Here is a 10,753-nt window from a genome sequence, read left to right on the forward strand (position 1 = left end):
TGTTCTTTCGTAGTCTGGATCTATCTCAAATCCTCCCTCATCCATTTATTTAATAAACCTATTTAAATTACGCCGTTTTCATTATACTGCCCGGTAGTATACCCTGGGTCACCAACCAATTTTGCGTGGCCAGAGCTCCACTTATAATAACCGTCAATTTAGCCGCATCTTCTACGCTTAGTTTGCTTAAATCCAGCGCTTTCATTTTGAGTAGTTTATTTCCTACCATGGCGTATCCCATCGAAAGACCCGATATGACGGCTCCGTGATAAATCGTATTAGCTATTCCGTTGGTGTCAAAGTTACTCATCGTTTTTAATATAACAATTTTTAAATTGCTGGTTTATTCCATGTCTAGCGTTTTGGGGGCGATGGGTGTAGTGGGTTGCGTGACTATCGGCACTGGCTGTACTACCGGCGCAGTTGCCTTACTTTTTAGTACCAGCAACCCCACTCCTATTATAGACGCTATAGCCCCCCACATCACCCAAGAGTTGTAGTCTGGTGAGCTCGTAGCTTCGTCCGATGTTACGTTCATTTTTGCTAATTTTAATTTCATCTGTCTATTGTGCTCGGCTAAAGCTTTACCCTGCTGTATTCGTTTAGGATTTTTAGTCTTGGTCACTCTCGTTACCGTCGGTGACGACGTTGTTTTTATCGGTTGGGGCGTCTCTGTCTCTGCTGGTTGAGCTGTGATCGCTGCTTTCTGATCTTCCTTTTATTATATTAGGTTTATTAAATTTCAAATGTTTTGTTGTGATTATCGTAGCAACTAGGGGCGATATTAAAGTTCCGTACTTGTAACAAACGTCGCTCAACATACCAGCCATACTCGCGCTTATAATAGGATCAGAACTCAAGTCGTTGGTGAGTTCTTCTTCAGAATCTATAGTGACGTTATATCCTAAAACTTGTACGGGTGTAACCACAGCTAACACTCTCGAAAATAGACTTAAACTGTATTTACCAACGGTTTGAACAATTTCATTTCCAAATTTAGTTTCGTACAGATGATACAGCTTGTCGAGTTCTTTACTGTCAAGAGCTTCGATATGTTTAACGGTGTATTCCTTTCCCAAGTACTTTCTAGAGTTTCCGGCTGCTACGACACCGCACAAACGATCTTTATGTTCTGCGTTGTGATCTTGTTCGTTCGTTAAAGTAAGTTTTAGGTCCTCCATTTAATTAGAAACGAATTTAATTTTGTTGTAGCTTTTGCAACTTTGTTACAAAGGCAAAGGTACTCGTAGGTGTAAAACGATAAATTAATCGATATGACGATAATAGCCAAAAACTGCAAATACTCGAATATTGCTATCATTTACTAACAGCAAAATGTATTTTGTTGACGTTTGTTGATTAACAAATTGTAATACCTGTGTAGCTTGTTGAATAGGTTATTACTCAGCTAGGTTATTTTAGTTAAGCAGCTAGGTTATTTTAGTTAAGCAGCTAGGTCATATTTGTTGATGAGCTAGGTCTTATTTGTTGATGAGCTATGTTATTGACCTACTCAAGTAGCTCGTAACTAACTGGAGGTTCGGTGTATACGACCAATTTACTATATTTCACATCTCTTAAACGTCGTTTTATATAATCTCGTTCTTCAATGGGTACGACGTCATTTTCGTCTAACGCTTGATCAAACGATGTTTTATCTTTGCAGTAAAATAACGCCAACCAAGCCGTGTTTTCTCTATAATCTTTTAAAACGCTGTTGTACTTTTGGGTCAGTAACCAACAGCTGTGATTTACGTGTCTTCCGCTAAACGCCATCTTGCTTAGCGCGCACGTCTTTTTACGATATTTAATCTCTTGATCCGAAGAGCAATCGTCCACGATAAACAGCGTGGCAACACCTTCGAATATTTTACTGTAAAAATCGATCGCTTCGTTGAGCGTCATCTTGTACAAATCCGGATCGCAGAGGTATACCTCGGGATCTGCTTGAATCCACTTTCTTTCGATGTACGTTTTGTTTTTAAATATGGTAGGGCAAATGATGACTATCGCTTCAAATGTATTTTTATAGTCTGACTCTAACAGATCCAAAATCCATTTGGTTTTACCCGAATTTGTTTTGCCGACGATTAAAGCGCAATGCGGTTGTGTCATTTTAACTTAACAGAGATTTAAAATTCCCGTCTTCCAAGGTCAATTGAGCATCCATGACCAAAAAGACGTACATCGTGAGGTCACCTTGGCTTTCGGCTTCTCTGTTAAATTGAACGTTGATGCCTCCTCCGTCTCCGAGTTTCCTACCGGATCCGTGAGCGGAGTTGTCGTCGTTACTTCTAAAATCGAGCCACAGACCGTACTTATCTTTTAGGTAGTCTCCGAGGTCAAAACCCGTCAAATTCAAGTCTTTAGCTACTCCGCGCCCGCTTTCGGTATCGCTGTCTCCAAAGAACTTGTTGATTTCATTCCAGTGTTGATACTGAAACATGCCTTGACTGTAGAGTTGATTGGGTTTACCTTCTACAGTCACCGATGTTTTGGTTATTTTTGGATTGTAAAATCGCTGCGGATTTTTGACCGCGGGATCTTTAAACAAAAACAAAATACCCTTGAGACTCCTGATGGGTTGATTGACGCTGACGTTCCAAAGCGTGTCCGATTTGTTAACGGATCTAACTTCTAGCGAGTGGATTTTATCAAACAGATATTGCATTAACCCCTTGTGTTTATTTCTGATGGTGATGGCTAGGTCTCTGTTGGTCACCACTTCGTATTCGAGAGACAAGTCTGAGATACTGTACATCGCCGCCGTATCTGAACTGTTGACTACTTTATCGTGATCGTTAAACTTTATCTCGTACGTCAGAGGTTGTTTTAAACCGCTGGGGTAAAAAGGGTGATGCGAAGTCAGTATGTCAATGTCTAGGGGAATACAATATCTGTTACCATAGGCATCCGCGATAGCTTGATCTTTACCGCTGTTGGCACCCGCGTTAGCATCTCCAGCTCCCATTCTTATTTTAGACACGTTTTCTTTTTCTATGCCCGAGTACGCCATGTTTCGAGTTGTCGAGCTGTTGATCCAATTGTCTTTAAAGTTGTGATACACGTCGGCGTGACGATAACTTACGATTTCGTGACCTTGAAGCCTGACGCTGATTTCGCTGACTAAATTTCTGGCCAAATAACCAAAAATGGTTCTATTGTCGTCGCTTCCACCGTCGAGTTCTAAACTAAAAGCTAATTTACAAGTGCCGGGTACGATCACGTCGTCTACGCCCAATTGAGGAAACTTAACTCTCAGCGTTTGCCCCGCCGATATACTACTAGGATTGTGGGTAATGACCACCTCTTTTCTCTCACCCTTGATAGATCTGGGTATTTTTAATAGCCTGCTGGGATTGAGCTTTTTTCCATACGCATTCATTTTATTTATACGAGTTTTAAATTTAAAGATATCTGTAAGCCAAGAAGCCCACCAATAGCGTTCCTCCCGCGATAAACGCCAGTTCTTTTTCTATTTGTTGGTCGCTAGGCTCGTAAAAATCTTCGAGTTTGGGTTCGCGGGGTAACTCGACGTTTTCTCCGGTCATTTCGTTGTAGTAACGCAACGCTTGGTCTACGTTGGAAAATGTTTCTTTAGAGGCATTTTGTTTTCTGATACGTTCGTTGAGAAAATCGAGTCGTTTTGTTCGTTCTCGTTGCCACTGATATTTAGCGGCCGAGAGTTGTTCTGTCGCTAAATCGTGTCTCTTACGCTCTTCGCTGCCATCATCCCTTAGACTTGAAAATAAAAAGTTTGAACCCGAAAAAGCTAAGGCGTTTATGATCGCACCTCCTATCATCATAGCAACAGCTGACGCCATCTATTTAATGTATAAAGCCTTTTAAAATTATTATTATAGTAAATGATGGATAAACTTCAAAAACTGTATTATAGCCCGAGTGGTTATTGGAGAGGTGAAAGCGCCGTCGACCATTTACACGATAAAACCAAATTCGATAAAAAGGTAATCAGGGATTGGCTTAAAAAACAAGCGATCTGGCAAATTTATCTGCCGGCTCCTGCGTATGTACCCAGGCCTACGAGTACTTCGCGAGAGTTTGAAACACCAAACGACTTTCACCAAATGGATGTGCTATACCTACCCTGGGATAAAGTAAAGCGCAAGACTTATAAATACGCTTTGACGGTTGTCGACGTTGCGAGTCGATACCACGAAGCAGAACCTTTGGTTTCTAAAACGGCGGATTCCACCCAAGATGCTATCGTCAAGATTTACGCGAGGTCGCCTTTGAGTTACCCTAAAACGTTGAGAGTAGATGCCGGTACCGAATTTAAAGGCGCGTTTAAAAAATGGATGGCTTCAAAAAACGTCGAGATTATCGTCGGCGAACCCGGAAACCACCGGTCGCAGGGTATCGTAGAAAGATTTAATCGAACGCTAGCCGAGAGACTGTTTGGTCATCAGTACGCTCAAGAAATGTTAAATCCCGAGAGTAGAAACACGCAATGGGTCGAGCGATTACCCAGCGTGATCAAAGCTATAAACGATGAAACGACGAGATTAATAGCTAAAGCGCCGTCAGAGGCGGTTAAACTAGAACAGGTCCGGCAATCGCCGGCTAACCCCGTTAAAACAAAAGAGCAACAATTACCGCAAGATGCCATGGTTAGATATTTATATTACCCGGGTGAGCAAGAGGGTGGAACCTCGAGAAGAGCCACGGATCCCATTTGGAGCGTAGACATCTTCAACGTGGAAAAAAGAACGAGTCAATTTAAAATGATTAACGGTAAAAAAGTCACGACGGGTCCTACTCTTTATTACCTTCAAAACGGCCCAAAAAGGAGTTTTGTGAGACAAGAGCTTCAAGTCGTACCCGAGGACACGCAATTACCGCCTAATTAATATCTAGATTGCGGTGACCATAAGCGAGCGTGTGTATTCCATCCGGTAAAATGTACCTCTTGGTATCCAACGGACTCAACGACAATTTATCTAGCGATATGGTGTAAAGGATGTGTTTTTCAGATCGAATTTGAGTCATCGTTTCTGTTTTAGATTTATTTTTAAAGATGCAGTCGTAGTAGTGCCGGTGTTTTAATTTTTTGTCGGTGACCGATTTTGTGACCCCCTTGGCTTTTTTAAGAGTGATGTTGTTGTCATCCGCTAAAATCGAGTACATCTTAGGTCTTATGCAAACGGCTTCTTGAATGACCTTACCTCCAAACTCGTCTTTAAATTTACCGATCACTTTCTTATTGGTTGAGTCGTATAACTCGTGATCCAGATTGTAATTCGAAAAGTCGTAGTGTCGCCCGTGAGATTGCATGTCTTTGTATATGTCATCCGTGTAAACGACAATCAACAGACTGTCCGTATCCGTATACATCAACCTAATTTGATCTCCGTACTTGTCTTTCAATCGGTTGTAATAAAAATCGTACATCAGCGTCTTTGAGAGATCTAAGATGCTCACTCCGCAGTAAATGGGTTTGTTTAACAAGGTTTTAGTCTTGTACGTTTCGACAAACGACAGGTCACATTCTGAAAACGGCGTTGTTGTTTTATAGCTCGGTTTTTGAATTATTTTTTTGTATTTTTCTTGATCGCTCTCGTTATTGTCTCTCAGTAGATAACCATCTATTCGATTTCTAACGTTTTCCATCGTCTTACCAAACACGCTGTTATTCATAAGTTTAAAAAAGTCTTTCTCAAAATCAGAGGACGCTTTGGTTCGGAGTTGCGTGTTTTTATCGATGTAAGATTTCATCCAAGGCGCTTGTTTAAATTTTAACACGCGATGTACCTTTTTTAGTTTCAAACCTAGATTGAGATACATCTGCAACGTAACGTAGTGCAACACATATTTTTGTTTTGGATTCAGCGTACACGTTAATTTTTGTACGTCGCTACTAGGTTCGGTATCCAATAACTCGTTTTGATAATCAGACATCCAATCTTGGGGTATGACCATATTTTCGGGCGCTAGTGGATAATCGTTATGCTTAGCGTGTAGATCGTGCGGGTAATCGAGGTCTACTTCAAAAAAGTAACCAGTGTTTGACGTTTTCTTAAGCGTTAATATTCTTTCTTCGGTAAATGGTTTCGAGGGTGTCCATTTAAAATCGCTGTACGGTAGATATTGACTCATAGCCCAACCGTACAGATTGTTGGCATCCAGATAAGCAATATAACTCGAGGGTTTGTTTGAATCGTAGTCATCGAGATAGTGATTATTTGCTTTGTGATGTCTCATTCCACCCACGCTCGATATGCCTCCTCGTTTTGCTTTTTCAAAAAATAAATGTTTGTCTACGTCTTGCAATAGTTCGAGTTTAATTTCCGAGTGTTTTAATAGAGCATCCCACGACAATCCGGGTGCGGTGTAATAATTGGCTGGATCTAGCCCGTAGTTTGTAATACACGTTCTTCTAAAGTTTTCAAATACGCCTGCAAGTAATAACGTATCGGTCGTCACGTACAAGTCGTGATATTCTCCTAGATTTTGTATATTAAACTCCTTCCACACGCGTTGAGCTCTGTCATAGTCTTGTTGCGATATATGTTCGTCTTTTAGTCTGCTGTAAAACTTGCCGATGGGTGGTAGGCTGGTCTCTTGAAACTTATCAAACGAGTTCATATATTCGTAGGGATAAATTCCTTTTTGTAATAGCAAGTCAGGATGTTTAAAATGCTTTTTGAGTAGCTGAAACGACTCTTTTGGACAAGCTTTCACTAATTTATCCAACGATGATGCCATAAAACTTAACGAGTCTAAAAATCGTAGATTTCCTATCGAAAACGAAATATACTTTTCTGAATTTTTAGCGATCACTTGTATTTCTGTTTGGCTATCGTATTCTGTCATTCCCTGCATGATTAAATGCGCGTCGTAATTTTGTAAATTGTGAAAAAAGACCGGTATCGGTGTACAACCGGGTTTAATTTGTAGTTTGAGGTTACAATAAGCGTGTGCAGCACCCCTATATTTACCAGTGACGTGGCAGTGATCTCTCACCTTTCTAAATTTATTAATGCTCTTTTTACAGTCGAGACATTTAGACTCGATAAATCCCTTACTATTTTTGTACTGATATTCTTTCTTTTGTTTTATCGTCTTGGGTTCCCTGGGTTTCTGGCACTGACAGTTGCTCGAGTAATTGGGATAAATTGGTTTTTCGCAAATCCAACACGTGTTTGTTGTATCGTGATGGTCTTTAGCTCGCTCGTTAAATTTCATGGTTTGGGGTTTTTCAAATATGCAATTAATATCGCTTTGTAATTGTAACAGCGTCGTTATAAATCTAGTTGAAGCGTCTTTGCCTCTATAAGTCTCTTGATACACATTTTTACCGTCGCATCGGACGACAACTAGCGAATAACCGCTAGCTTTGTGAACGTTAATCTTTTTTGTGTTTGTCTCTTTGTCTGAGTGAGTAGGTTTAGATGTCAGTGTCTGTTTGGGTGTTGTTGTTGTTTGTAGTATGGATTCAAAGTCAGCATAAATGACAAATGGTGCTTTTTGTTTGTGCCTATAGTTTTTAAATTCTAATATCGGTACGTCTCTTTCGCCTGGTTGCCCGTCTATGTATTTTGGTTTACCCATAGGAAATACAATCTTTGATGGATGTGCATCTATACCCTTACAATCGGCGAAATGTCTGTCTAATTTGTTTTGATTGGTAAAATGACATAGACATCTTCGACAAAAATATTTCTTACATTTATGTTTTGTAACGTCGTACATCAACCTCGTAAAATATTTTATCCAACAATAGTGATGCTTGTCACCTTTAGAAATCAAAAGCAGATCGATCTCTCGTGACCCATAGTTTTTAGACACGTATAATGGATATATCTCACCCTCATAACCGTATACGTTTATCGATAAATTATTTTGTCTTTCTATCTTGGGTATCTGATCGACCGGTGTCGGAAAGTCAACGCCTTTAAAACTGAGTCCGTCGTCTTTGGTGTATACAACGGGTTCTTCTTTATGAATTTTATATTTAGGATTATTTCTTATTTGATTTTTTACTTTATCCGTATACAACTCAAGAGCAGCTCTCAAACACCATCTCAAACACTCGTCGTCTTTGTTTTTGATGTTTATCATCGCCTGTTTAATTTTAAGATGTTCGGGTAGGTTTATGTAAGAACTACCTCTCGCTGGATTATATCTGTTGATGTTGATGTATAACGCCATTATCTTTTTTAAAACCCAACCCGATCCTTGATTCGTATACCTTTCATCCTTTCTAAATATCTGGTCAATCTCTTCTTTTAAAGCCTGTTTTATTTGACTTTGATTTAAAACGGCTTTCGGCTTGCTATAATGAATAGCTTCGATCGTTTCGATCGTACCATCCGGTTTGGTTTTTTCGTATTTTATTTTGATTGTGAGCTCCATTTTTAAACCTCTCAGCTCTCTCAATTCTGACTTGATTTTATTGACTATTTGTTCCTTGTGCGAATCAAAAAACTTGATCAAATCATGGTTATAAAGTCTGGGGTTTAATTCCCAGTTTCTGTAGTAATTTCTAAACCTTCTCGTTTCTCTAAAAGCTGACTCTGTAAAGTATTCGGGTTGTCTGTATGTTTTAATCGCCGAGATTAAATCTTTTTTCAAAACTCGTCCTTTATAACCCGTCGGTACGTATTCTAGATTTTGTTCGTCTACAATCTGTTTGAGCTCATAAAGTTTCTTTTTCCTCAAGTTTTTAAATTTACTTTCATAATGTTTTATCCCCTCGATGTATACTTTACGAGTAAGAGAAACATTTTCATTGTGCGGTATATTATACCGCTGTACGTAATCACGCAGCGTGGCTTTGTTCCATTTAGAATATCCTTTGACGGTCGGTCTGAACATATTACTCTCCATTTTATTATAGGAAATATAATATTTTTTTCTCATTTTTTTTGGAAGACAGACTTTGGATTTATAAGCAATCAGACTCACCTCATTTTTCAAAGTCGCGTTGTTTACGCCAAATTGTTATCGTGCCTCAACACGTTTCAAGGTCACGTGGTGGTGACTCACACATTTTCCAAGGTCACGTGGTGGTGACATCACCTCATTTTAGCGACGACAGATTTTTTTTATTTTTTTCTCTCTCTCCCGGCTTCAGGATTTTTTTTTTTTTTTTTTTTTTTCTCCCGGCGTCAGAGATATTTTTTTTTTTTCTCTCTCTCTCTCTCTCTCTCCCGGCGTGAGGTTTTTTTTTTTTTTTTTTTTTCTCTCCCGGCGTCAGATATTTTTTTTTTTTTTCTCTCTCTCTCTCTCTCTCTCCCCGGCGTCAGATTTTTTTTTTTTTTTTTTTTTTTTTGGAGATCGGGGGATTCCCCTATTTTTCCAAAACCGAGAGCGGCGTGCCCAGGCTCGCCGCAGATTTTTTCGATTTTGGTCCCGTACCCCCGCCTCCCTTACTACTGAGCACTCTCCGTTCTCACTGTGGTTTGCTGTGGAAGTTCGTCTCTAAGAACTTCGAGGTGGGACTACTTCTCAATTCGCGCTACTGGTTGGTGGCCGTCATATCTTGCTGCACGACCTACGCGTACCTCATGTGGATTGTGTATTTCGTGTCCCAGGCGCAGTCCAACGGGTTCACTTTGGAGGAGGCGGGGTCTTTCGTGACCATCGCGGGCATTGCGAACCTGTTTGGTACAATCAGTCAGGGACTGATCACCGACCGCGGAGTGATGTCCTCGTGGACTCTGGTTGCCGTTTGCCTCGTTATGAGTTCCGTCTCGTACCTTGCCTCCTCTTTGCTGACTTCTTATTGGGCAATGATGACGTCAGCGGTGCTGATTTTGTTCATCGAGGGGGTCTTGTCCTGCCAGACGGATGTTCTCGTCAAGCAGGTTCTTGGTGTCGAGCTATTGGCGGGTGCTTTTGGCTGGATCGGGCTAAAGGTGACGTTATTATTAGTCGCTTTGGGATTTCTGCCTGGTACGTATAAGCCTAATAATCATATGAGTGTCGTTTCCTTACGCCACTTTCTTCACTGCATGGAGTAGTCTAGTATGTAGTTTCAACATACAAGTAATAATTATTAGGAAGTACTTTAATTCATGGTGTTACTTGTGTGGCATCACTGGCAATGTGCATCACACCATGCAATAGCATAAAAGATCAACAATGTCAAACCATTCTACGAAACTTCCCGATTTCAATTTTACCTTCTGTCTCTGTTTTAAGGTTTGGTTTACGACTTGACCGGAAGTTACACCGCAGCCTTTCTACTGATAGGCAGCGTGCAGGCTGTACCACTGGTGCCTTTGCTGATGCTAAGATATTCTCAACGGTAGAACCTCGGAGAGTTTCTTGCATTGGAGGGTTTCATAATTGACTGTGAGTCGATCGGAGTTGAAACAGAAGCATAAGGACATAATGTACATTGAACAAGTGTGTTTTGATCAATTAAAGATTAGTTGCACGCAATCCTGGCTTTATGCCTTTTCCTGGCTTTATGCCTTTTTCTGGCTTTATGCCTTTTGGTTTGTGTCTGGTGTTGTTGCGATTTCTATGGGTGTGGCAATCTTGCCATACCTCGTGTGAACAACATTCATCCGATTATGATAATGCAGAATGGCAGTGGCGCACCCAGGATATATGGCTGGGGGGGGGGGGGCTCACATTTTTTGTTCAAAATTTTTAGAAGTTAAATTTTTGTCAAAAAATTGTGCCCACAATTTTTGGCCGCAGAAAAAAATTGGGGTATTGTTTTGGGGGCGGACTATTTTGACGTTGGTGGCGCCACTTACACCCCTATTATACTACTCGA

The 10,753-nt window shown here is 40.5% G+C and overlaps 1 protein-coding gene across 1 annotated transcript; it reads left to right on the top strand.

The window, feature by feature from the left end:
• The first annotated feature begins 9,436 nt into the window (after positions 1 to 9,436).
• On the top strand, positions 9,437 to 10,409 carry LOC119733770 (monocarboxylate transporter 12-like). Its single transcript, XM_038207138.1, has 2 exons — positions 9,437 to 9,918; positions 10,168 to 10,409. The coding sequence occupies exons 1-2, from the start codon at positions 9,531 to 9,533 to the stop codon at positions 10,275 to 10,277; spliced, it is 498 nt and encodes a 165-aa protein (XP_038063066.1). The 5' UTR covers positions 9,437 to 9,530; the 3' UTR covers positions 10,278 to 10,409.
• The last annotated feature ends 344 nt before the right edge of the window (positions 10,410 to 10,753 follow it).

The sequence above is a fragment of the Patiria miniata genome, unplaced genomic scaffold (genome assembly GCF_015706575.1).
Source record: "Patiria miniata isolate m_02_andy unplaced genomic scaffold, ASM1570657v1 HiC_scaffold_26, whole genome shotgun sequence".
Lineage (NCBI taxonomy): Eukaryota > Metazoa > Echinodermata > Asteroidea > Valvatida > Asterinidae > Patiria > Patiria miniata.

Bases quoted from the DNA above. Each gene is read 5' to 3' on its own strand.
- LOC119733770 (XM_038207138.1), top strand. From the start codon at position 9,531: ATGTGGATTGTGTATTTCGTGTCCCAGGCGCAGTCCAACGGGTTCACT. The intron at 9,919-10,167 runs GTACGTATAAGC...CTCTGTTTTAAG, and splicing joins CGCTTTGGGATTTCTGCCTG to GTTTGGTTTACGACTTGACC.